Raw genomic sequence first — 26571 nt, forward strand, 5'->3', positions numbered from 1 at the left:
CAAAATTCCACTAAAAAGTTGGAAACACACTATTTTAAATACATATTGATACATTTCATAAAGTCATGTAGACAATCTCTTTCTCATTTCTGTATTCCTAGCATTGAGCATAATGCCTCACCACTGTTGCTTCTCAATGTAAAGAATAGGAGAAAAGATGGGAGGGAGGGAGGAAAGGAGGAAACATTTTGGGGCAGGCTTGATGCAATTTCTGCTCCTCCTGGCGCCATCATGAAATCCAATGTCTTGAGCTTTGTATTTTCAGCCAGTTTTATCAAGTCAACCTCAGGTGAATAGTGAGACTCCAGGATGCTGAATTGCAAGTAACAAAATTCTTAACTCATATGGCAGAAAGTCAATAGTCACAGAACACTACTGTCAGGATTACCAAAATACTAGTGTTAAAGTCTTGGTAAAGGAGTCTTCTGGGAAAAGAAAACAAACATTTGCAGATAACTTGATGAAAAGATTCAGGGTTCAAGGTACACACATACAGGTACCTAGATTTAGTTGAACAAAATAACACATGGCTGAGCTGGGTTGGAGAGAGATGATGTCGGGGATTATATTATGGTTGGGAGTTGATCCATTATCAGAATTATTTAGAGCCTAGAGCCACTCAATTAACAAACTATTCTTCTCTAATAGGTATGGCATTTTATGAATGCAGATTCAGTAATAATAAAGTAGAAAAAGGTCACAACTACACCTTGTTCAGGATTCAGGCTTCCAGTAGACATATGGGCTGAGAACCAAGCACCAAGGTCATCAAGAATCAATTGTATTGAGCTGTCAGAGCAGAAACCTGGTTCTGAGGTACATTTTGACTGAAAAGATGAATGAATGGAGGTGAAGGATGGTGAGAAACCCTGAGCAGTAGTCAGGGATCAGGAAGCCCTTCAAGGCTTGGGGTATCCTGTATAGGACTCTGTGGTCAGGAAGGGCCCAGTGTCTGGAGGAGTAAGATAGGATCTAGAGTTCCCTAACAACAAGGTGATACCAATCCATGCATAGATAGTCTTAGCATTACTCAAAATCCACAGCTTAACAGAAATAAAATGTAAAACAGATCTATAGTTTAACATTTTCTAGTAGCTGCATTTTAGAAAGCAAAAAGAAACAGGAAGTTAATTTTAATAATATATTTTATTTAACCAATATATTCAAAATATTGTCATTTCAACATGTGACTCTAGGCACATTTCAAGTGCTCAAAAGCCATGTATGGCTAGTGGCTACCATATTGGACACTGCAACTCTAAACCATGCTAAAGGCAGGAGAACATAGAATTTAATCATTACCTTGTGTTTACAAGGTCACTGAAGGCTCTGTCACTGTAACATGTTAAATTACAGTTTCTAAAGAGAGTTTATAGTTTATCTTAAAGAACAATGTTTTACAGTCTAGGTTTGATTCTGGCCTCTATCCATTACATCTGTGTGATTTTGAACAGGGTACTTGATCTCTTTGAATCTGTTTTCTCACCTGTCAAAATGAGTAAAATAAATGTGCTCCTAAAAAACTATTTTGAGAATTAAATAATTGGGTCCCTAAGCAGCACTCACCACATAACTGCTTCTTTACTTCTCTGTTACTTCAGACATTACATCATTTATTGCTTTCTCCCATAGGAATTGTTCAGCATCAAGTCTCATCTCTGGTGGCTTTAATTCTTTCCCCACCACAACCCTGCAATCACTAACATCCATGCTTCTTACCACACTCTGACATCAGAGATGCGCAACCCTGACTTTTCCCTTTTCCTCTTTATTCTTCTGTAAGCTCAAAGTATTCAATTAGCCTGCTTCTCTCTCTGGCTTGGTGGTAATTTTTCCCCCTGTTCCTTACTGGTTCCCAAAATGAGTAATGGCACTCGAACAATAAATAGCCCAGCCCCTGGATTCTGTGTTGGGATACAGAACCCAAAGTAGATCAGTTTCTGTCCCTTAGGAAATCTATCTATAATTACCACCTTGAACCCTACAGTCTGCAGAAGCCTCCAATAATCTACTCGTTTCCAGAACCAGAACCTACAGTCCTTGGACCCAGAGAAGAGGGAGCAGGTCTCTAAGTAGACTGAGAATTGCTATTTGCACTGTGGTACGTAATAAAACTGGATCCTTCATTATTCCTAGTATTTCTTCCACAAAGTACCATCACAGACAGTATAGCACATTATTATCTACCACGTTAGCCTTTAATGTTTTTACGCATGAACAAACTGTTTCTGCGATAAGATAATAAGAACAGTAAGGCAGGGATCAGACTTTTAATGAAAAATAAACTTCCCAGGGTCAGTGTATTTACCCCTGTATCTCCCACAGTGCTGAGGACACAGCAGGGGCTCAAGCAATACCTCTATAATTGCCTCGTTACACGTGAAGATTTTCTAGCCTGTAGAAACTAGTTTGCAGGAGCAAAGGAATCTAGGTGCATAGGCCAAGTGTCTGGGGTTCTGAGCAAGACCCATCAGATTGTGAAGCACAAAGCATTCTCCTGGCCTCCTACCACCCACCCCAGCATTAGAGGTAACCAGTTGTCCTCTTGCAGGCCTGCAGGGATACCTCTGTTACAGCTGAGTTGGCACAGGAAGGACACTACAACTGCTCACAACCCCTCACAGTCCAATTCCCCTTCCTCCTATGATTTCCCTGGGAATGCAGGACCAGCGCAAGATCATACAGCTGAATCACCACCAGCCCAGACCTGATTTCCTGCGCCACCCCAGCCAAGCGCCCTTTCTGTGACAGCCACACCACATCACAAGGGGAGAGACCTCCTTCGGGTATCTTGGAGACTGAAAAGTCTCAGTATCCCAAGTGGTGATTCTACAAATGCAGCATCTAAATATAACTGATGCAAGGTGGGGGTGGGAGAGTAGAGGTTAGGGGGTTGAGGAACAAAGTACAGGAGCCAGATGAGTGGTCTTAGCTTTCCCTTTCAAAATTAAACCCCGGGCATCAGGCACCCGCTCCCCTAGAGAGCGCCCCGCGCTGGGGCCAGTTTGGGCTGGGCTGGGCCTGGAGTGCAGGGAGAGGCAGAAAGCGGTAGGGTCCCGCACACACAGCCCGCGCTTACCACGATCACCACTTTGGGAGTGGGGCCCTTAACCTCCCGCTGTACGATGCCAAATCGCTGGCTGTACATTTTGAGTCCCTCGGGATGGGGGCGGCGTCCGCCAGTTTCCCAACCGTGGAGACCTGCGGGGGCCAGCTTCCGCAATGCAGACGTCTGGTTGCCATGGTGCACCCTGCAGGGTGAGGGGCAGGTGGGAGGGGCCGAAGTCGGTCCCGTCACCATGGTGACCACAGACGCTGGTGCTCGTAACTTCCTCCCAGAGCGGAGGAGCTGAGTCTGCGCGGTCCTCACCCCGCCCTTGGCCAGGCCTCCGGCGACCTTGCTCCCTTCCTCTAGAGTTCATCAGAATAGCAGAAATAAGCCTCCTTAACCCGAAGTGAAGGCGAAGATCTAATTACATTCCAACTGACTGCTATTATATCCTGAAATCGGCCTAAAAGTATGAGAAAAGTTAGTGGATCTTCTGCGGGAAGGTTACATTTTGCGGCCATTTCTAGGTGAATCTTGATGATGGTAATAATCATCACAGGACAAACCACCTTATACTTGTGTTCTTTACAGTAACTTGCAAGGTATTTCCACACATAAAACCTTTGGACCTCACAAATATCTTAGAGGGTTGGTTGATGCAGCAGGCATTATTATCCTCATTTTCCAGCTAAAACAAGGCCTGGAGAGCCTGTCTTATCAGCCCACCCAAATCAGTAATGATAAATCTATTACAAATAAAATCTTCCTACTGCATTGGGCAGAAACCAGAGCTGACTCCAGATACCCTAGAATGGGGGACAAGTCAGATGGGCTAAGAGGGCAATGACATGACCTGGCTGGGCAAAATAAAGATCAAGAGTCTGAGTTACCGTTCACAGTAAACCAGGGTCAGGACACGGATGAGAAGCGCAGGTAATGAGGCCCTGAGAATCCGTATCCGAGGAAAGGACCAGGCAACACAGCTCAGGGAACCTAGAAGGGGCCCTTGGCACAGGTGGAGTCCACAGCGGTACTTTCTGGTCAAGACCAAGACCAAGGTCAAGACCAAGACCAGTAACTAAAAACCAATAAAGAATGACGCTTTGGTACTCTCCTTCTAAAGTGGGGGCGAGCACACACTAGCGCATAGAAAAAATTCGGAACCTAGTCAGTCACTGACATCTAACAATAACCGAAGTACATCTACTGTGTATACCGTCGCAGGGCCGTAATTTACTGTAAATTAGCATTCCTCAATCATTTGTAATCCACCCACTTCGGATTTTGTATGCGGTACGCTTCTACATTTGGATTCCGTTTCCTGAATTGCTGGTTCAGCTTTTCAGCCACAAAATAATGTCTCTTTTTTCTTTTTAATAATCTCTTTTAATAATTCTCATTTTGTCTTTTTTTTCTCCTATAATGCTTCTTCTTTCAATTGCAGTTCGGTAAAATACTCATTTTCATTTACTGCTAAGAGTTTACGTAGCCTGAAACAAACAAAAAAGAAAGAAATTAGAGGTCGTCTTGGTTCCCTGGACAGAGTCCTGAGGGTCAGTTCCTTGATCTTCGAGTCCCACGGGGCGACTGGCCCACCAGGTGGTCTGGGTGGAACTACCCCTCACACCACACCCTTGGGAAGGAAGGGAGACAATGCAAAGGCCCTCGGTCAGGCGCGGGGTATGGGAAAAGCAGCAGAGATACAGAAAAGCCCGTCGGGCACCCCAGAGGTCGTACAGCCCGGAGGATACCGTTGAAAGGATTCCTGCAACAGGGGAAGCTGACCCTTGGCGACACTTTGCTGACTTGAACGTCCCAGCGTCGGTCCTGAGCTCGTCCTGTCGCACCCTCACCCCTGGCGCGCCCCATAATTTAACTCCGGTTCGGTTTTGCCTGTTTTACCTCTACGTGGAGAAGAGTCGGCTTTCCTCCCAGCCCCGCCAAAGATTGGTGTCTCGGTCGGGTGGAGGCCACGCCCCGGGGCCGCCCTGGCCAGGGTTGAGGGGCTGCGCGACTCCCGAGCCGGGGTGGGATGACGGTGGCCCCGGCGCCCCCTGGCGGGCCTACTCGGAGGGTGGAGGGGCGGAGCCGGGACCAAGGGCCAGCACCGTGAACCTCCGCCCTCAGCCAAGCCCCAAGGCCTAGACCAGGGATTGGCCCAAAGTCCTTGGACAGAACCTGACCTTGACTGGCCACCCACCATCCCGCTTTCTCAGCGTCAACATGGTTACCACCATCAAGACACTCCCCCCAAAAACACTAAATATATGAAACAGTAAACGGGACAGTAAAAATTATTTTAAAATAATTTTAAAATAGAACAGCTCAGAGATAGAAACTATTTATATTATTTCCAATTCCTATTGTGCCCCAACAAGGTTCACGCAAGGGCTGTCCTCCAACAGTTTCCTGAATTCTATAGTTTCACCATTAAATTCCATGATAAAGTTGGATATCCATTCACCACTTGTAATACATACTGATGTATTTAATAAAATTGCATGGACTATTCTTTTTCATTCCTGTATCCCAGTATCAAGTACAGTGCCTACCATAGGCCAGGTTCTCAATACTTGAATGAATGACACAAAAATAGCCGAGACCAGCCAGTTTTTTCTGGGTGGGCTTGACAGTATCTCTGTACTTGCTGGGGTCACCATGAAATCCATGGTCTTCAGCTTTGCATTTTCAGCAACGTAGCTTTATCAAGTTATCCTCAGGTGAGCAGTGAGACCCTTGGGAGCTGATTCATGGCAGGGTGGCTTTGTAATGTGTCACCTTGACTAGGCTACATTTCCCAGAACTCCCTTCCCAGTATGCTTCCGGTTAGGATGGGCCACAAGAGACATTTTGCATGGTAATTGGAGGACAGAAGTGAAGCAGCAGCATACTGTTTTTACACTCGGAAGGTTGGTGCAGGCGCACCAGGCACTGTTGCAGTTCACACATGTTGTCACTTATCTGCTGGCTCACCTCGTTGGGTGTGGGCAGCAGTGAGGCCTGCAGCCAGGCCTGCAGCTGCTCCACTTTCCCTGGGATCTTCCTCCAGCTTCTCTAATTCCTGGACCAGATGAGTATTTAACTCTGTGATGAAGGGCACCAGCTTCTTCTGCAGGACACCCACATCATCGAAGTTGGAGGTGGTGAGACACTGACATGGGTTCTAGGCCATCCTCGCTGGTTCCAGCTCGTTCTCGTGCACGCCAAAGTGTCCTCCGTCTCCCACACTTTATATCCATCTTCCCTTCCTGATTGCCTGCCCTGCAGACTTCAAGCTCCAGCATTAGATGCAAAGACAACAGCCTTACAGAGACTGTTTAATCAGCTCCCACTACTGCATAAGCTCAAATCCCTGTAATTCCCTTAAAATATACATATATATACATATACATATATACATATATATATAATCTTTATATCAGTGGTGCTGTTTTTCCCGATTGTACTGTGATACACACTGTAACCAGGCTCTTAGAGGAGTCTGAATGCCAATCAAATAAATTTCATTTAGGACATCATAGAATACTAGTGTTGGATGGCTGGGTTCTGAGGAGAGCAAAAACAATGATCAGAAAATTACCCAGTCTCGACTCTGGCTCAAAAACGTAAGACAAAGGAAGGGGCAGAAGAGGGTAGCAAAAAGGGTTAACGGTGAGGAAATGTCTAGTCTACATCTGAATTCTCTAAAGCTACAAGGCTGGGACTAGAGTAGGGCAGGGGAGATACAAAGGCTACAAAATCTAAGCAGCATGCACTCAGTCATAGTCCTGTAAAGCTGACTATATAATGAACCCCAGGTCTAGACTTTTTGGCACTTTATAAAGAACTGGGAAGTGAGGCAGGGCTGAGTCAAGATGCCCTTATGCAGGACTCCTAGTAGAAGAGGGACTGAGGGCAGAAACCAAATGCAAAAGTCATCAAGGGGTAGGGAAGGCAAGTTGTCAGCAAAGATGAGCCAGGCTGGCAGCTTTACTTCCGAAGACTGCTTTGGCTGAGAATGAGGGCAACAAGCAAAATGGACAGTGAACCCTGGGGAAGGACATCCTTTAGTGTTTTGAGAACTCTTATGCAACATCCAAGGCCTCACAAGAACCCACCAGTCTCTTGAATGCATGGGTGCTGTGACAAAGTGACCCCAACCACACAGCCTTGGCATACCCTAAAACCATGCTAAAGGCAGCAATGTAAGAGATTTGTTCTGTTTAGTGACCCACCTTGCATTCAAGGTCACTGGAAACTTCTGTGACTATAATATTACACATTATCGTATTTGGATTACAGCTTAGTTTGGTGGCTTAAAGAACAAAGTTGTAAAACTTGGGTTTTATTGTCTAGGCTTACTGATACTAGCTGTCTGACACTGGATAAATTATTTAATTTCTTTGAGTGTTTTCCCATATGCAAAAATGGGCAAAAATCATGGTCTTACTAAAAGGATTTGAGTTTTAAATAAATTAGATCAGTAGAAGGAACTAACCAAATAGCAGTTCCTTTCGATTTATTCACATTACATTTTCCAGTGCTGTCTCTCTGAGGAAATGGAAATGTTCAAAAACACTGCCAGGTCTCATTCAGAAGCCACTGAAAAATTATTTACGAAGGTGGCTTGTACAGGCTCTTTTCTGGTGACTTTTACATCCCCTCTTCACTCCACAGATCCCCCACCTGTAATATCCACACTTATCACAGTCAAGCTCCTGGGATTTGCACCAGTTGGAGCAGATGCAACAACTTTCTATTCTTTCTCTTCCTTTCCTGCTTACTTTCCTCTATTAGCTCGTAGTACTGAATAGGCCAGCTTCTCTGGTTTGGTGTAGGTTTTTCAAGTTCCTATTGAATCCTACATAAGACCCCTTGGTCTACGGTCCAGCCTGAGTAGATCAGTGTTCTCTCATAAAGCCAGTCTATAAATATCACCTTGAATCCTAAAGTCTGCAGAAGCCTCCAGTCTACTGCTTTCTAGCTCCAGGTTTTTTAAGGTCCTTGGACCTAGAGAAGAGGGAGCAGGTCCATATGTTGAATGAAGTTTGCTCTTTGCAAAATGGAGCATCACAAAACCATTTCCTTAGTATTCTGTGCCCACCACTGATTTCCCCATAATTATCCTTCATCTATCTTCTCGCTTCCAAAATATTACACTATAAACAACCTAAGACATCGTTATCTTCTCCATTAACGTGTAACAATTTCACACATAGGGAAATTATTTCCTTAGATAATAAGCTCCCTGAAAGCAGGGATCCATGTCTCCTGAAGGGTCACTGTATTCACCACTGTATCTCTCACACTGCAGTGTACCTAGCAGGTACTCCATTAATACCTCTGGTATTGCCCAAGGCAGATGGAGTTTCTGGCCTGCATGACTAGTTTGTGGGAACAAAGGAATCCAAGTGCCTAGGCCAACAGCTTATGTTGCCTGTGTCTCAGCCTATGTGCACAGCCTGTGATCAATCTGCAAGAAGTAGCATTCCCCTGTCCTCCTCCCACCAGCCCTGCCCTTAGGGGCAGCTATCCTTCATCCTATTGCCAGGTCTGCAGCGACAGTTCTATGCAGCACCTAAAACTGTTAATAACCTCAGTAGGCTCAGGAAAGGCTCACAAAACATAGCCCAATCCTGTCCACAAAGGCTGTTCTAGAAGGTGGAGGACTAGCCTGAGATTTCACAGTTGCATGTGGACCCAGATCAGAGGCAGCCACAGGACCCAGATCTACTGCCTATCCACCACTGTCCAGCCCATCTGTCATCTCTTGGAGACTCCAGAGACCTTCAAGACCCCAAATGATGATTTTCTGAATAAAAATTTACATATTAAAACTGACCCCTTCTGGATTTTCTTAGGAAGCTGTGGACCAGGCTTTTATCTCTTTCTTTCAAATCTCATCGCAGGGCATCAAGTCCTCACCCTCCACTGACCCCTGTTCCCCTGCCACCCCCACCCCTACCTCCCCACATACCCAAGGAAAGCCCTGACATGAACCTCAGGAAAAATCTCTAGGGTTCTGCACACAACCCCTCACTGCTCATGATCATCACAGTGATATGAGCATCACACCAAATTACTGATTCTACTTTTAAAACTCAGGGCCCATGTGTGACCAGCACCAACCACATACCACCCCTCATTGTGCGGGGCACACCTTGGCAACCAGACTGCTGTGTCCCGGAGGCGGGTTCCACCCAGGCTGAAAATCTCCGTGATCTGGGAAAGAATTAACATCATGGGTCATCATGGCCAATGAGGCTAAAGCAGGGTCAGGGCAGGGTGAAGTGTCCCCCAGCACTGACCACGGGTGTGCCAGCCCCTCCTGCCTCCTCCTCTGGGGCCGAGTCGGAGGCGGAATCATCCTTGTTCTCTTCCTCCTTGTCCTCCTCAGGGTCCAGTGGCTCTTGCTTCACAGGTGGCAGGCCTGGGTCTACTGCCTGGGGGAGGTGGGAAACAGGCAGGAATCAGAAGGGCAGGGTGGGCCTAAGGAAAGAGTCTCTCATCAGCCAACCTGTCAGTGTACTGACAAATCCCACTCTGTCACACTTCAGACCAGAAAATCCATCTCTCAGCCTATAAACCTTTCCCATTCCTCAGAGAATTCCATTTTTCTGTTAGCTGGACAGCAAAGCAGGCAAAGTTAGTTGCCTGGGGAGGGTGGGACATCTGTCAGACAGGTGGGGTAATTTTATGGTGAGGCTGCAATCAGCACATCTACTGCTCTGCTCCAAGAACCAGCATCACGGCTCACCATCACTCGGCTCACAGACCACCCATCACTGACCCCCACCTTGCTGGGGCAGCCAGACAGCAATACAGGAGAAGTCAGGATGGCTGTGCCCGGTGTCCAGTCTTCCTGGGCATCCGCCTTCTCTTGCTTCACCTGGGGTAAGGCCACAACCCAACTCAGGCCAGGGCACTGGGCCTCCTGTGTGAAGGAGGATTGCAGCAGACTTGGTCCCAGCTTTCTGGCACAAGGCTGGGTAGGGCTGGGAAGGGCAGGATAAGATGAGACCCTCACCTGCAACAGGGCTTCTGTGGAAGTTGCAGCAGGGCCAGGCACCTGCACAGGACTGCCTGCACCTTCCCGTAAGAACACAAGGTCGGTGCCAGGTGGGGGGAGCACAAAGCCACTGTCCGTTTCCTGTTTCACTGGAGTCTGGGCACAGCCTGATAGGGCTGTGGGTGTAGTCAAGGAGGTCTTCAGTATCTGGCCCAGACGAGGCCGTCGAGTAGAACCAGGTCTCTTTCGACGAGAGTAAGATGGTGGTGGCCCTGCCCCATCCTCAGATCCTGCCCAGACGCTAGGCAGCAGCCGCTTCTGAAGAAAGACAGGATGTTATGGCCACCTGGTGCGATGACCAACTATACCACCCTGTCCTGACAAATGTGCCTGCAGGTGCTCATTAGTGCTGGCACAGAATCTGCTTACCCATGAGGCCCTCATCATCGAGCCTGCTGGTCTCCTGTTAGCAATGCCACTGACACCCAGATCCTTCATTTGCCAATCTTTGGCTGAACCTATTGCCCCGCCTACTCCTCTGAAGACACAGAACCCAACTGGACTGCCCCACTCAGCTGCTGGACCTACCCACCACTCCCAGGCACTGGAGGCCCTGGATCAACTTGGCCCACCCACCAACCTATCCTGCCCCACCCACCATGGCAAACTGTAGGCATTGGCGCCAACGACACTTCTGGCGCTTCTGGTTGTTGCCCCCAAATTTGGGCTTGTCACAGCAGAAGTCGCAGTGACCACAGTCCATCCGGCGTAGGCAGGCGGCACAGGCCCCACACTTGCGGTTCTGCCGGCGGTTCGTGTAAGGCTGCTGGGGGACAGGCAAAAGGAGGGTGCTATTACTGACAGTGCTGTTCCTGTTGCTCCTTCACTAGCCCCATCGGAGGAAACAGGCTGTGCGTTGGTCTTAGTCACACCTCAGCATCTGTGAGTCCAACACCAGGCACTATCACTATACTGGATAGTGCCCAGTACTGTCAGGATGGTGGCTGCTCCAACACCGTATCTGTCACGTCATCTGCTAGACCAGTGGCTATTAAGACAATGTCTCTGACCCCCATTTCCAGCAGAATTTTGCTGACCCTCTGTAGCTGCTTCCATTGTGCCTGCTGTACTTGCTCAGCCTATGTGAAATCCATTCACTATGCTATCAGCCCCACCAGAGTTGATTTATCTGACCACTAAGTACTGTTGCTGCACCTGTCGATCCCATGTTAGTCCCTCCCCCACTGTCTGCTCACCCCATACTAGTACCCGTTACTGTGCCTTGCTGTTCCCCTATTAGGCCCATTGCAGCAGCTGCTTCTTTGGGCTTAACCAAGTGCCCTGGGAGAGTCTAGGCTTGTCCAGGTAGGGTGGGGCCACTCACTAGCTCGTCCTCGTCTACACAGTAATAGATGAACTCGGCAGGTGGCGAGGGGGCCAGGGCTCTGGGGTGCTGCAGAGGCAAATGGGGGGGTCAGGGCAAGTACTTGGTAAGGATAAGGTTGTGCCTTCCCCCTGCCCACCAGGGCCTCACCAGCTCTGGGGACTCTGGAGGCTGTGATGGGGGAACTGGAGGCAGTGGCTGGGTTCGGGAGCGCCGCCGGGCAGCCATCTTGGAGTCACAGCCTCCTCTACGGCGGCTACGTTTACCCTGGGAGAAAGTAAGAACATAGTTTAGGCTTGGTGGTATCAGCAGACACAAAACCCCACCACCACCCCTAAGAGGAGTGCAGAAAGCATGCATGGGACAGGAAGGCAGAATGTGGGGTGCAGCACTCACAGCAGGGGGAGCCACGGCTAGGGGAGGACGTCGTTGACATCGCTGATGGTGGCGACGGAGACGGTGGGCAAGGTGCTGGCAGACAGGGGCAGGTAGGTGGGGCCAGGAAAGTGAGCATGGGGTGGGGGAAAAAAGAAGACATGAGGTGGGCAAGGTTGGGAGGAAGCAGCAGCAGCAGCAGCAGCAGCAACTTTAATAGCAAAATGAGTCCTGCCTCAGCCCTGCCGTACCAGCACTGGCCCCTCCAGCCTAACTCACCCGTAAGCAGCGCCGCTGGACGCACCTCCACTGGCGCCTGAGACCAGGGCGGGGAGGGCGAAGGCAGACTCGACAATGGCCACAGTCCTCTCGTGTCTGACAGCCCCGGCACACTCCACACCCTCGGCTCTGTTGGTGGGTGGCAGAGGCATGATGTGTGGGGCCAGAGCCATGAGACCCAGGGGACAGGCTGAGCCTCGGGCTCACCCCACCTGCCCAACTCACCCTTTCCACAATCCTGAGGCACCGTCTCCGCTCACATTTGCAGAACAGCCCCGAGGCCACCTCATGGGGCAGCTGCAGAAGGCAGGTGGAGCAGGCCCCACAGTCCTCGGTTACCTGGCAGGCCGCACACTCCCCGCAGCCCACACGCTGCCAGGAATGGGGGGGGGGGGGGGGGCGAGGTCACAGGCCCAGACAGAGTAGCTCTAGGTGTCCTGTCCCTTACATGTCTGTTATTAACTCCCACTGCCACATCTAGTAGTCCAACGCTTGCCTCACCACTGTATCTGGCAACTGATTAGCTGCCATCAGAGGCCAACTCCAATGTCTACCTGTGCCCTATTAACTTCATCACTGAATCTACTGACACTTCACTAACCACTACTATCTGCTGACCATAACTAGCTTCCTACAAAATGACTCTGACACCCTGAGGCCTCATAGCCATTCCTTCAGATCCTCCACAAGCCCTCGTCACATCCTGCTCCAACACACACTTGTGAAGAGGAGGCAGGTTGTGCTTACCTTAAACATCCTTTGCTCCCTATTGAAAGCAATTCTCTGCGCTGGAAAGGAAAGAAGAAAAGTAGACAAGGAGTATCAGATATCTAACTTCCCCAAGTGCTGCTGCTCTGACACCCACCATTCAACCTCCAGCCTGACCGTGGTGTCCTAGCCTGACATCAGGCCTGCTCCACTCCTGTCTCCCAGGGCCCAGGGGGCCACTCACCTCGGCAGTCCTTGCATAACGTCTTGAGCCGCTGTCTTCGGGTACCATCTCCTGAGAAGCTGATTCCACAGTTTTCACAGCACCTGGAATGGGAAACATGGGTGTGGGGCTCTAAGTGCACCCCCAAACACAATCCTCACCCTCTTGGCTCACTTTGGGCCAACACTCACCCAGGTGCAGGGAGTGAAGCTAGAGCTGTGTCAGCAACAGCCTTGGTCTCATCTCCTGGGGCCTCCTTCCTGACTTCACCCTTCTGGGGTCCAACCTGACGTTTCTGAGTCTTGGCTGGCCGTGAAGGCTTCTTCCGCTTCCTGCCAGGGACATCTAAGGACGGGGCCTGCAGATGAGACGGAAAGAAGGAAGACATCAGTGGGTGGGTGTTGGGTGCTCAGTCACCTCTATCTGGGTACCCCACATTGTGTAGTACCTTAGGGGCTGGATAGCACAGAATGCCTTGTTTGAAGTCGAAGAGGGTGAGGTCACACGCAGGGCCCAGGTATCGGGTCAGCTCAACTTTGCTTCGGATCCTGTCTCCTGTGGGGCTGGGGATGGGCCAGGATGGATTGGTACCCAGGTGGAGCCATGGCCACTCCACCCACACAACCCTCCCACTGGGCTGGTAAAAGGCCTGCAAGGCTGGCAAGGGATACAGGAGGCAGCTTGGGATTAGCCTGTAAGCCCTGACCAGGTCTTACCCCCACTACACCTGCACAGCAGAAATATAAAATGTGTATAAATAGCAGCACGTATGCAAACATAAATAAACAATGCAAACGCCAACAGATGCTTATAAAGTATGCTAATTATATTCTACACGAACAAGAGTAACTACAGATAAAAATACCAACCTGCTAAGTTATGTATAAAAGTGTTAGTGTTATAAAAGCAAAAAAGAAACCACTGTTTAAAAGTATATACACAAATAAATGAGCATGTAAATATACAAACAAATACATGCTTGAGCAACAAATGCCAACTACATAAAAACAAAGTAGGGACAACCAGTATTGAGAGAGAATACTCCACAGGTCTCTAGCATTTTTGCATATCTTGCAAGAGAAACACTAATAGTCCTTTGTTATGAACTATCTTCTCAAGGATGTTTGTACAGCAAACAGCCTTGGAAGATAAAAGATACGTTCTCCTTCCAGAGCAAAGGGAAGGCATCTTTACTATCCCAACATTCTAAAAGACTGATTTCCTTAAACTCAGGGTTCCTGTCCTACAGTCCAATGCATGGGCAGATGCTACTTAGCCCTCTTCACATCACGCTATGGGAACTGGAGTTTGGGAAACTGACACAAAAAAATGACATTCTGGGTACTGCTGTCCTGTGAGTAATAGACTATCTTTCATCTCTGACCCAAGAGTCTCATATATCCTACCAGCATCCACAAAACTGTGACATACTTGTTATCTTGCCCTAATTAGGATAAAACCTCCAATCTTTTATGGGTTTTGATGCCTGTATAAATTTTTGACAAGTTTCTTTTTTATTTTAAGATTTTATTTATTTATTCATGAGAAACACAGAGAGAGAGGCAGGGACACGGGCCGAGGGAGAAGCAGGCTCCCTGTGGGGAGGCCAATGCAGGACCTTGGGACCCCGAGATGATGCTCTGAGCCGAAGACCGATGCTCAACCATGAGCCACCCAGGCATCCCAAATTTTGACAGTTTCATACAAGTTGTGAATATGTGAATAAACACACAATTAAGTATGAACAAACAATTATATTTATGATTTTACTATATTTCTCCAGGAAAACAGCACCTCAGATACAAAAAAAGTTCAGGAAGAGTACAAAAAATTCAGTAACTGTATCATTAGCATTTCGTAAAACACTTAGATCCTTTTTTTTTTTTTTTTTTTTTAATGATAGTCACACAGAGAGAGAGAGAGAGGCAGAGACACAGGCAGAGGGAGAAGCAGGCTCCATGCACCAGGAGCCCGACGTGGGATTCGATCCCGGGTCTCCAGGATCGCGCCCTGGGCCAAAGGCAGGCACCAAACCACTGCGCCACCCAGGGATCCCAAAACACTTAGATCCTTATATATAAATCTCTTATAAATACGTATGTTCACATATTTATAGCCGATTCTCATTCATGAAATGTTTTATAAAGTCACGTTGCACACGTGAATTAGTGAATATAGAATCTTGGCTCCTAGTGAAACTACAGTTTAGATTCCTGAGAGCCTCAGGTGACATTTCTTTCAACTGATTTTCTGTCAACTGATTCTGTGTAACCTTGTCTTATGTATGGCCTTCGAATGATTTAAAGCCAGCTTTGGAGTACTGTTATATAGGTACTTTTACCAAGGTACTTGTAAAATAAGGTACAGTCTCATCAGTTATTGAAAACCTATTCTTCTATGTGACACTTTTCCCATATAACACTTATTATTTTTAAAATTCGTCTGCAAATTCTCAATCTCCAGAACCTACCTTGTAAGCCAATTTAAAGTTTTTTCACAATCTCACCTGTTGAAATGTGTGAGCCAGTCAGCACTAGCTGAGATAAATTTAACATTTTCCTAACCAGGGGTAACACAATCGTCAACGTCATTGGCCTTAAGCCTCTCACACTGTCCACTACACTGTTACTGGTCATTGCCTTATGGATCTTCAAGTTTAGCCCACCTTTTCCTTAGCTCCATTATGTATTATACAAGTTACTTTAGCACTTTCCAGAAACTGGAAATCGGACAAATTAGAAAATTTCCCTTTCTTTTTCTAGATGTACCACATCTTTGATTCATTAACATTGTAGTCACACCTAATAGTACTACAATTCACGCCTGAAATTTATTTAATGTGTACTTTCTCCTCGTAGCACATCACATTTTTCTCCTTAAAGTCCATCACAGACTTCTTGCACTAAGAACACTAGACAGCACTGCAGCACCTCAGCTGCGAATGCGTGTTTTAGGCTACTTAGATTTTTTGCTGTTCTGTGCAGGTCTGTGAAAGACTGTGAAGTACAGGAAATATGGGCTTTAAGGGCACAAATTTTAGTGAGTAGGCAAATTTGCAAACATGGAATCTACAAATAAGAATTGACTATACATGTGTAATTTTAACCCACCCACAAAATTAACCACACCTAATTTCACCCTATTTCACCCTGCCTAAGCGGGTTCAGCCCTACCTATGACCGTCCACAACCCACCCAGTACCTCTGGTAATAGGTGTCTGAGCGTCCACAGGTGGCACCTGATTTTCGAAAGACCTCACGGCGCTTCCAGCCAGGGCCCAAGGCTGGGCAATCCAGCCAGTCCTCAGCCATGGGGGCCATGGGAAGGAGCAGCGGCCTGCAACAGGGAGGGCACGGTGGAGAAAACTGAGGCTCTAGGAGAGAACATGCTGTGCTCTAGCCACACCAACAGCTGCTATTTACTAATGCCCATCCCACGCCGGGTCCCTACCACAGGCAACCCGTCAATACAGTAGAGAAAATCCCCCGTCCCACCTCATTCTTCCGTGTGCTGGGCCCAGAGGCTAGTCGTTCCTCCCCTTCCGGACCTGGCAGCCCCACTTTTAACTTAACAGGCCGTATCCTCAACCCAAAGCTCCTCATTCCTTACTCCATGTCCTGATCCCCACCTCTTCCTCATCTTCAGCCTGAGACCCCATCCCTTCTCCCCTCTGCCAACCTAGGAACCTGTCATTCGTCTCAAGAGACATGGTCTTTGACCTACTGGTGTTGACACCTCCCCTGAGGGTTCACCCTGAACCATCCATACTCCCCATTATCAGTCCGAGAGGCCCCATCCCGCTCATCCTCAGCCAAGGTCCCAGGACTGTCCCTCGGTGCCCTAACCTCGCATTCACTCCCCTGGTTGGCCCAGGAGTGCCCAACTCCTCTCAGTCCTGTAGCTCTCCCATTCCTTCCCTCCTTCCCTTTCTGATGTCCTCTTGTCATGCCACTGCCTCAGGTTCCTGTGTCCTCTGCCCGAGAGCCCCAGCTTCTCCCCTCTTTATCCTCTCATTCCTTCTGTTCCTCAGCCTGAACGCTGCCTCCTCCTTTTGCCTGTAAGCGTCTTGAGCCACAAGTCTTCACCGACCTCCATCCCCAGACCTTATTCATCTCGTCTTCAGCAGTTTCTTCACTCCTCCCCGTCGGTGTCCCTTGCTCTCCCGTCCGCTGACACTCTCAGAGACCCTGATTCCCCCCCCCCAGCCCTCTGAAGCCACCCCCCAATCCTCCCTGTTCGTGTCCCAGGATCGTGCCATCCCCACCTCGGCCTTCAGAACCCCTATTCCTTCTCCTCCTCCATCTGAGCCCCCGTCGCTCCTCTTCGGCATCCGAGTGCCCCTGTTTTTTCCCGTCACCAACCTGAGGGCCCCTCTGTCTCCCTCTCAGCGTTCTAAACCCCCACTTCTCACTCCTTAACCCCGAAGGCACCGAGATCGCCCCTCGGCGTTCGGATCCTTCTCCGCTCCTCTCCGTCCTCGTCCAGACTCCCGACACGTCCACCTACCGGCACACTGAGCCCCATTCCTCCTCGTCCTCAGCCAAAACCTCCCCGTTCCTCCCCGTCAGTATTCCCACGCCGCCATTCCTCCCACTCATCGGCCTGAGGGCCCTTCATTCCTCTCCGTCAGCGTTCGGAGCCTCAATGCTTCCCTCCCCGACGCCTGAGCGCTCTCCACTTCCACCCCCACAACTGTCTCACCAGCTTGGCACCGGGCCGGTAGCTTCCGCCGCTCTAGGTCCGTGGACCCATGCCGAGGGTCCCGCCTGTGACTCCCGCCTTGCCCTGCTCGTCTTCCTCCTCCGCAGACGCTTCCTCTGAAGCGGTAGCTGTCGCTGCCGCGGCCGTTCGTTGCTCCCGGAACCGGAAACCCGCTGCCCGCCTCTAGGGCCCCGCCCCCCAGACGACGCCTGCGCGCTAATGCCCCTCCCGCGCTTGCCCTTAGTGGGGAGGGCCCCACGCCTGCGCGCTTAGTCTCACGGCGGCGCGCGCCTCTGGCCCGGGCCCTACTGCGCCTGCGCCCTGACAGCCGGCCTCAGCTGCACCGCCCCCTCTTCTCCCCTCCCCACCCGGAGTCGTTCAGCCCCCGGCGCCTCGCTCCGCCAACCGGCACTTTCTCCCCACTCCGCCCACTTGGCTTGCGCCTGCGCTCTCCCAACCGAAGGGGGCGTGGAGGAGGAGGGGGCGCTACGCTCTTTGGCCGTCTCCACCCGGGGTAGTTGGAGGGGGGGCGCCGGAGGTCTCCTCTCATCTCTCGCCCCCATCTCGCTCCCATCTCGCTGTGCTGTGCGGGCCCCTGAAACATCTCCCCCAGGGCTCGTGTGTCCCGTCCTCTCCGCCCCGCGAGCAGTTGCAGGAGCGCGCGGGGAGGAGCGCACCGCAAGCCACCCCAGCTCCCTCCCTCCGCGAGAACGGGCGAAGGGGGCGGTGCCGCGCTGCAGGTAAACAGAAGGGCCGTGCCACCGAGAAGGGCGTGCGCGCCCTAGAGAGGCTGCGCTGTGGGCCCCGCTGGGCCCCGCGACCCGGCGGGGGGGCTCTCGGACTTCTGTTACACACGTGCCCGGAAAGGGGTTTGTGGGGCAACGAGAGACCTTGTGGCCGTCAGCGAATACGTGTCTAATCTGGAGGATGTCGATGCTGACACGGGGGTGTCACGGGGGAAATCAGCCACATAATGAAATAGCGCCAACTGTATACCCGTTGTTTCAAGAGGAAATGCTGAGGATGTACGTCATTGGGCTCTCCCTTAGTAAGTCATAGTCCGCTGCCCAAGGGAGCTCCTGCAGAGCAGAGGGTGGTTGCCAACTGCATACTCGAAGCTCTATACTGCAACTCCTCCTGAATACAGGTGTGCCTCAGCCCTTTCACCCAGGGGGTTTGGGAGTGCAGATGCAGCTGGATAAAGTGGAAACCAGTAGTAATCTCTGTTGGTTCTTCAAAATTTTATTAACAAAACCAGGGAGAGGTGAGGCAACAGTGAGCAAACTCCACAGTCCCACCCAGGCACAGAGAATGGAGAGACAGAGGGACAGACAAGGACAGAAGAAAATCCTGAGACCCTCTGATAACGGCATCTGGGTAGTCAAATGGTGGATGGGCACAGGGAGAAACTCAGGGACCATTGGAGAAACAGATGAATGGCAGAACAGACAAACGGGGAATTCGGGGCAGCTCCCGGGCCTGGAATGCAGGGCGTGAGGACTTCTGGGCCAGTGAGGCTCAGCGGTCAGCACTGGAGCGCAGGTCGGTAGTGAGCGGGTCATGCTGGATCGTTTGGTGCAGCATCAGGGCCAGTAATCCTGCCCGGTTAGTCATGGCTGTGCGAACGTTGCGTTCCTGCTCAAACAGCTCATCCAGCTTGTACCACTGAGAGGGGAGTAGAAAAGAGCCATGAGAAGGAGCTCCGGAAGCTCCACCTGAACTCCAGCCTCATTTAGCATGGACACCTACCACGCGCACACGCTCCAGGTCCACTTCAGCACGCCGCAACTTCTCCCAGCAGTAATGGCGGTTACACTGGCGTTTGGGCAGGCGGCAGAAGTCACCCGTGAGCTCAAAGACATCACGTACAAGAGGGCACCCACATACCTCATCAGCTGGCACCTGCAAGGAAATCGGGGGTCAGGGATGAATGGGGGTGGAGGAAGGTAGGAAGGAACGAAGAGAGTTCAGGGAGTACAGAGGAATGGAAAAGGAGAAACGAGATGATGAGAGGAAAAAGGAGAGGAACGAGGAGTGATAAGGCAAGCAAAGTGAGAGTTACGGAAGGGGTCAAGTAGGGAAAAGGAAGGAAGGAGGAGAGGGGAGGACACAAGGGAGGAGGAAGGGAGGCAGGGAGGAGGAAGAAAGGACAGAATGGGAGGAACTGAGAGCAAACCTTACTTTGGGGTCCCGGGAGTGCTCGGGGCACAGCACCTGGAGCCGTTTACAGTATGTCTTGCTCTGAGGGTTGTAGACATCACAGAAGAGTCGTGTAGCTCTGGAGGTTTAGAAGATAGAAGGTAGTGGGGAGAAAGGCGGGGGACCCATCTGTTCTTGCCCAGGCCCATTCTGCCCCAACATGCCACTTCTGACCCCAGCCTTAACCTCCCTGCTCTAACTCCACGTAGCGCCCACACTCACCCCTCAATGCGTGTGGGGTACATGGACCCAAAGGACGTCTGGCTCTCATACTAGAGGGATGAGCACAAACGGAGGGCACTGTGGATGTGTGCTGCATGCCCTCCCGAGACAACCCCCAGACAACCCATCTGTTCCCCCACGACCCAATGACAGTCCCCCTCAGGGTGACACCCTGACCTTGGCATAGCAGCGCTCCATGTGGCGCAAGGCAACACGTGGGTTGATAGGGTGCCCGCAGGAGACGCAGAAGATCTGCAGGTCCGTGTCATCACTGTCACCCTCATTGCTCTGTGTGGAGTGGAAGGAACAATGAAGCCAGGCAGGACCGGGTACTGGGTCCAGGGCCGCTGGGCCTGTGCTCACTCACCTCCTCATCCTCACGGACAGCCTGCTGCTTGGCACGAAGAATGATGGCCTCAAGTTCATGGAATCGGCGCTCCATCTCCTGAAGGCGGGTACGGGCACTCTGCTGCTCACGGCGAATACGTTCGAGCAGCTTCTTCCCGTGCTCCTCAGCAATGCAGGGACTCTGCTGCCACTGCTGGATGCGCTGGGGGAGGATCTCATAGATGCGGCTGCAGGGAGGCAGGGGGTTAGGTGCAGGCAGGGAAAGTGGCAAGGAACAAGACAAGTGGGGTGATCCAAGAACGGCAGAAGAGATGGGTGACCAAACGGCCAAAGAATAAGTAAGTGACTGGATGGTAGACAAGCAGATGAGGGACAGATAGACGGGTGCACCACGGACTGAGCAGCAGGCAGGTAGCTGATGAGAAGACACACAGAAGGCTCTAGCCATGCCCTGCCCTGTACTCCCTGACTCCCTTGTGCTCTCCAGGAATGACTTACTTGGCTGCCAGCTTCATGCCACAGTCATCTGAGCAATACTTGGAGCCGGGCTGGGCAGGGCGCACACAGCCAGGTCCCAGGCACTGCGGTAGTGATGCAGGATCCTTAGCGTCGGCGCGCTCTGGGTGTTTCCATTTGTCCTTGTGCTTCTGTTTCTGCCGATGCCGCTTATATCTCTCTTCCTTCTAAGGGACGAAGCAGTCAGGTCAGGTTAGGGTGGAGTTAAAGTCAGCCCCAGTTCCCTGTGTCCCGCTGCCCCCCCCACCACTTCTGGCTCTTGCCCCACCCAGCTCCTGATCTTTGCCTCTCCCTACCTTCCCTGCCCTCTGCCTTCTCACACCCATTTCACCCTCTCCATCACCTTCTTCTCGGATTTCTTCTCCCGACGCTTTACGTGCTTCACTTTCACTGCTCTCTTCCGTAGGGCAGGGTCCAGGAATGGAGACTCCTCTGTGTCGCTCATCCAGGGCTGCAAGTGAGGCACATGCTGACCCACCTGCCCGCCCATGACCACCCCACCCACTCAGTTCCCAGATCAGCCTTCCATACTCCGCCTTATCTTCCAGCTCTCCTCACCACGGAAACTCCGCTTCTGTGACCTCCACCCTTCCACCATGGAACGCTCTGGCTGCTCACCAGGCCATGGTCATCAAAGGCCCCTGCACAGAAGTCCTGGTACAGGTCAGGATCCAGTGGTAGGTCCTCATCTGAGAGTGGCTCAGGTGTAGCCGTAGCCTCAGGTGGCTCCTTGACTGCTGATGATGCCACTGCCCCCTCGTCCTCACGGATGCGCCCCAGCTTCTGTGATGGCTGTGGCTGCTGCTGGGTAGGCAGTGGCCTGCGAGGCCGTGGCAGGGACTCTGAGGGCGTCACTGGCGAGAGCTGCAGGGCAGAATCTCAGGACTGGCCCTGACCGCCCTGCCCGCATGCCCCGCCCCGCCCTGGGGGGCTGGACTCACCGAGGAAGGGAAGTACTTGTACGATTCCTGTGCCGGCAGGAGGAAGGCCCAGGTCAGCCCCAGGTGGATGGAGGGTGGCCCTGCCCTAGCCCCACCCACAAGAGCCTAGCCCACCAACTGCCCTGTGTTGCCTCCCAGACACACCTAATACCCCCGCTTCACATCACCAGGACATGCTCAACCCTGCTCCACCTGCCCTGACGTGCCTGACCGCTGAAAATGGCCGGGGGGGAGGGGGTCTGCCCTGCCCACCTGGGGTCGGGGATGCCCCTGCTAGCCCCACACACCTGGTCACGCCCTGTTCACCTACACAGGCCAGGCTCCTTCCCACCTGTCTGTGTGTAGCAAGGCCCCAGCTCACCCGCCCAGCCTGCCCCCTCCTGGCCTCCACGAGCCTTTCCTGGACACACTGACACCCCCAGCCCTGCCCAGCTCTACCCATGCTCACCCGGGCCCGCAGCTGGCACTGACGCAGCCGGCACTTCTGCCGGATCTTGTTGGGGCCCCCAAACTTCTTCATGTCCCGACAAAAGTCACAGTGGCCACAGTCTTCGGTGCGCCGGCAGGCCTCACACTCGCCACACATGCGGGCTGACCGTTTGATCTGCTGCTGCTGCTGCTGCTGCTGCTGCTGCTGCTGCTGGTGATGCTGAGGGGAGAGGCCCAGGACAAAAATCAGGAACGCGTACGGGGCCTGCGGGAGGCTCAGCTTACCTATCCCAGCCCCAGCAGCCACTCACCTGGCTGGGTGTGGCCACCAAGGGCTGTGGAGAGGATTTGTGGGGCGAAGCAGAGCCCCGAGCAAGCATCGCCCCAACCCCTGTCCCTGACCCCGCCCGACGCTGCAGGTCTGGATCCGGGGCAGGCCTCTTGCGCCCTCCACCCTCATCCCGGGGCTCACTGCCGTCTCGCTCATTGCTGTCCCGCTCCCGTGACTTCTTGTGCCGATAACGGATTTCCAGCTTGGGGTCTTTCTCTGTGGGGAAGACAGTGGGGCCAGGGTGGGTGGACCCTGAGGGATTCGGAGGGTTCCTCTTCATCTTGGTCCCCCCCACCTTCTCCCCGTCACTCCTCCGGGGCAGGGCTACCCCGCTGGGGGACGCTCTAGCCAAGCGCCCGTTGGAGTCTCCGCTGCAGCTCACCACAAACCGAGTCCCTCGGCCCGGGACCCACCCTCCTTGAAGGCTTCTCCCTGGAGGCAGGTGGGTGTGCCCCCCGTCCAGGCCGCCCCCTCACCTCGGCACTCCCGACAGTACCACTCCCGGATGGCCTTGGCCATCTTCTCAGTGATCCGGATGCAGTCCCCATGGAACCACTCATTGCAGTTGTCACACCCGCTGCAGAGGATGGGGTGAGTGGTGCAGATGTGAGGGGCCGCACCCATCAGCCTCACCCAACCTCGCCGGCGTCAGCCCGCCCGCCTCTCCCCGGCTCACATCATGAAGCAGTTGATGTCTGGTTTGCGGCAGATGCAGTAGATGGGCGCGTTCTCGCCGTTCTCCGACTTGCTGTCCTCCCCAGCGTCTGGAGGCTCTGGGTCGGAGCCGTCCCCCTCCTGCGGGACGGTGCCTTAGAGCAGCCCCACCACGGCCTCCACAGACCGCGACCGTCTGCCCACGCTTCCCACCGCGGCTCCTCGCGACCCTCCCGGCCCGGCCCACGCCGGCACCCCGACCTCCCGCCCCGCTCACGGTCACGGTCGCGGTCACGGTCACTAGCGCCCGGGCAGCCCCGCCCCCTCGCGCCTCCCCGCCGGCCCGACGCCGACTGCCCCGCTCGCTACGGGCCGCCGGGCAGGCTCAGCCCAGACGCCGGGTCCCGCCGCCCCGCAGTCCCCGAGCGGGCCCCCGACGAGCTGCCGAAAGGCGTCCCCACTAACTTCCATCACGGAGCCGCGCAGGGGCCCGTCACAAAACTCCCAGGTGGCTCACACGTCGGAACAAACTCGGAACCCCGGACCCCGACATTCCACCCGCAGCCCCCTCTGAGGCTCCCCACAGGCCCCCGCCCGAGCGCCCGCGGACGCCCCTGACGGTTCACCACAGACCCCCCGAGTCTGCCCACGGACCCCCCGCCGCCGACCCGCCGACCCCTACCGCCGACCCTCCCCGGCCCCGTACTTACCATCTCTCCGCTCTCGGCGCACCCCTCTGCGACCCCCGCCAGCGACCCGCGAACCCGCACAGACCTCTCGGCGGCGTCCGCGGCCGTTGTAAAGGCGCCCACAACTACTTCCGCTTTGGTCGCGCCTCCCGGGCACCGTACTCTTATTGCGCAGGACTAATGCGTCGGCTCCGCACCAAACAAGTCGATCCGCCGCCTAGAGCCGCCACGGTCTCTCAGGCGCCACCATCTTGACGACCAAGACCGTACGGCGGTCAGGGCCGTAAACTAGTAGGAAACATGGCCGCACCTATGTGGCCGCTTTCGCGAGGGCACCGCCACCTTGTCGGCCGACTCCGTACGGTGGCCGCTCGTACGGACTCAACGTTACAGGAAATATGGCGGCGCCTGTGTGCGGCTTCCACGCAGATGCCGTCATCTTGGAAACTGATTCCGTAAGATGGCCGAGTCCGTACGTTCACGGGCAATGCATGGCAGCGTCCTACCCGCGGTCTCCAGGAGGGCGCCGCCATTTTGGCATCGACTCCGTACGATGGCGGCTTGCCCTGCAGAGAAGTTCAAAGGAAAAGCGGCTGCTCCCGAAACACCACGTGCCTCGAGTTACACTCCGTCTTCCAGTCACTCACGTTTCCCTCCCACGTGTGTTAATGGGGCGCCAGCGGACTGTGCCCATGTTCCCCCGTTCTGTGTCTGACGTCATCCTCACCACCCTTTCGCGCCCCGGGTCCTCCTCGAAGGTCCTCAGCCCAGCCCGGCGCCCTGCAGCCTCGGCCCTTGCGGGAGCGCGGTCACCCTCCGAACGGAAGGATGCAGGTGAAGGGCCCGACCCTGGTGACAAGGGGCCGAGCCACAGCAGACCTCGGAACCCGAGACACCGGCTACACCGCGTCTTCCCCTGACCCCGCCACCGCCGGGATGTGGATTCGCCGGGATCCCCGTGACGTCCACTCTGGCTCTCTTCCATCAGACATACTCAATTCTCTCCTATGAAGTTAGTTCTTACAATTTTTTAATTAGACTCCGTACATTTAAAAAAAAAAAAAAAAACCGGACAGGTCGGAGCTCTGGACACGTCCTTAAGGCCAGGCTGTAACTCAGGCAACCTGAGCGGTCGGGCGGGTTTTAACGGGTCAGCGCCCCCGCCCCAACCCCCAGCAGATGCGCGAGCCCCGGTCACAGGGACTGTCCGCGTTCAGGGTCACGACTCTATTCAGGTTGGGGGGGCGGGGGCGGGGCTGGGGAAAATGAAACTTGTCACCGGGTGCTGACAGTCGTTCTGGATTTCTTGGCTCTGGACATCATAGTAACGTACTTGCTCCTGATGATTCTCCTGAGGGCGGTGTCGGGTCTGATTTTTGTTTTTGTTTTCACCTTTCCTAGACATTTTTACTCGTGGCCCCTCCACACCGTCACAGACAACCGAAGTCACAGGAGCTGCATCATGGACTGTGTGACCCTCTCTCCTTAAAACGCGTCTTCTTCTTCTTCTTTTTTTTTTTAGAATTATTTATTTATTTATGATAGTCACAGAGAGAGAGAGAGAGAGGCAGAGACACAGGCAGAGGGAGAAGCAGGCTCCATGCACCGGGAGCCCAACGTGGGATTGGATCCCGGGTCTCCAGGATCGCGCCCTGGGCCAAAGGCAGGCGCCAAACCGCTGCGCCACCCGGGGATCCCTAGTTAATACTGAATTAATCTTAATTTGATTGTAACTTATTTTAATTAACATAATTCTTCGAATTTAGTTCATTTAATGTATTAAATTAACTTTAGTTAGTATAAATGAATATGCATGTGTTGGTAAGATACTCAGATAAATTTAACCAATAAATTTCAAATAATTCAATTTTAATTTAATTACAATTTGATGTATGAAAGTAAATTTAAGGGAATATAGTTCAAGTTTAACTTAAATTAATTACTCATTTAGTTTAACATCACTGACTTGACTTACTAAATTTAATTTTATTTAAAATATTAGTTCAGGGGAATCCCTGGGTGGCTCAGCAGTTTAGCGCCTGCCTTTGGCCCAGGGCACGATCCTGGAGTCCCAGGATCGAGTCCCACATCGGGTTCCCAGCGTGGAGCCTGCTTCTCCCTCTTCCTGTGTCTCTGCCTCTCTCTCTCTCTCTCTCTATCATAAATAAATAACTAAATAAATATTTTTTAAAAATAAAAATAAAAAATAAAATATTGATTCAATTCATTCAATTCAATTTATTCAGTTCAGTATTGTGTATCATTTAATTTCAATTTAATATTGTTTACTTTGTTATACTTTAATATGATTTGATTAATCCCATTTGAATTAACATATTTAAATATTAATTTAAATTCATCTAATTCATTAATTTTTTTTTTTTTTAAGATTTATTTATTTAGGGCAGCTGGATGGCCCAGCGGTTTGGCACTGCCTTCAGCCTGGGGTATGATCCTGGAGACTGGGGATCGAGTCCCACATCAGGCTCCCTGCATGGAGCCTGCTTCTCCCTCTGCCTGTGTCTCTGCCTCTCT

The 26571-nt window shown here is 52.2% G+C and overlaps 3 protein-coding genes and 1 long non-coding RNA gene across 54 annotated transcripts in view; 1 reads left to right on the forward strand and 3 right to left on the reverse strand.

Annotated features, from left to right (window-relative positions):
* CFAP53 (cilia and flagella associated protein 53) overlaps nucleotides 1-3301 on the reverse strand; it is a 36340-nt gene extending 33039 nt beyond the window's left edge. Inside the window, exon 1 of the mRNA XM_072828623.1 lies at nucleotides 3080-3301. Coding sequence (XP_072684724.1) covers nucleotides 3080-3301 — 222 coding nt within the window. The remainder of the gene's footprint in view (nucleotides 1-3079) is intronic.
* On the reverse strand, nucleotides 1128-17888 carry MBD1 (methyl-CpG binding domain protein 1). 50 transcript variants are annotated; one of them, XR_012032227.1, is made up of 18 exons: nucleotides 17708-17860; nucleotides 16208-16342; nucleotides 13455-13569; nucleotides 13198-13364; nucleotides 13028-13110; nucleotides 12823-12863; nucleotides 12301-12447; nucleotides 12076-12204; nucleotides 11818-11892; nucleotides 11572-11688; nucleotides 11422-11490; nucleotides 10696-10860; nucleotides 10056-10355; nucleotides 9825-9962; nucleotides 9337-9471; nucleotides 9189-9250; nucleotides 6023-6317; nucleotides 4263-4539 (listed from the first exon to the last, which is right to left on the reverse strand). XR_012032227.1 is itself a non-coding variant. In XM_072828592.1 (18 exons), the coding sequence occupies exons 2-17, from the start codon at nucleotides 16324-16326 to the stop codon at nucleotides 7999-8001; spliced, it is 1905 nt and encodes a 634-aa protein (XP_072684693.1). In that variant the 5' UTR covers nucleotides 16327-16342; nucleotides 17708-17860; the 3' UTR covers nucleotides 4413-4539; nucleotides 7967-7998. The 50 variants fall into 50 exon arrangements, 45 of the variants coding, with proteins under 45 accessions (XP_072684697.1, XP_072684684.1, XP_072684700.1 ...); XR_012032228.1 differs by having other exon boundaries at nucleotides 4413-4539; nucleotides 9825-9917; nucleotides 10696-10863; XR_012032229.1 differs by having other exon boundaries at nucleotides 4413-4539; nucleotides 6023-6310; nucleotides 10696-10863.
* Nucleotides 17889-18038: 150 nt separating this feature from the next.
* LOC140634905 (uncharacterized) lies at nucleotides 18039-22891 on the forward strand. Its single transcript, XR_012032231.1, has 2 exons — nucleotides 18039-18755; nucleotides 21541-22891. It is a non-coding gene; the product is annotated as an uncharacterized lncRNA (long non-coding RNA).
* On the reverse strand, nucleotides 18930-24887 carry CXXC1 (CXXC finger protein 1). 2 transcript variants are annotated; one of them, XM_072828624.1, is made up of 15 exons: nucleotides 24058-24882; nucleotides 23370-23488; nucleotides 23170-23270; nucleotides 22674-22909; nucleotides 22382-22582; nucleotides 21934-21960; nucleotides 21611-21856; nucleotides 21336-21443; nucleotides 20975-21159; nucleotides 20496-20703; nucleotides 20306-20416; nucleotides 20129-20178; nucleotides 19889-19985; nucleotides 19457-19609; nucleotides 18930-19372 (listed from the first exon to the last, which is right to left on the reverse strand). In XM_072828624.1, the coding sequence occupies exons 1-15, from the start codon at nucleotides 24058-24060 to the stop codon at nucleotides 19226-19228; spliced, it is 1992 nt and encodes a 663-aa protein (XP_072684725.1). In that variant the 5' UTR covers nucleotides 24061-24882; the 3' UTR covers nucleotides 18930-19225. The 2 variants fall into 2 exon arrangements, with proteins under 2 accessions (XP_072684725.1, XP_072684726.1); XM_072828625.1 differs by lacking the exon at nucleotides 21934-21960 and having other exon boundaries at nucleotides 24058-24887.
* Between the last annotated feature and the right edge of the window lie 1684 nt (nucleotides 24888-26571).

The sequence above is a fragment of the Canis lupus genome, chromosome 6 (assembly GCF_048164855.1).
Source record: "Canis lupus baileyi chromosome 6, mCanLup2.hap1, whole genome shotgun sequence".
In the NCBI taxonomy this organism is placed as follows: Eukaryota; Metazoa; Chordata; class Mammalia; order Carnivora; family Canidae; genus Canis; species Canis lupus.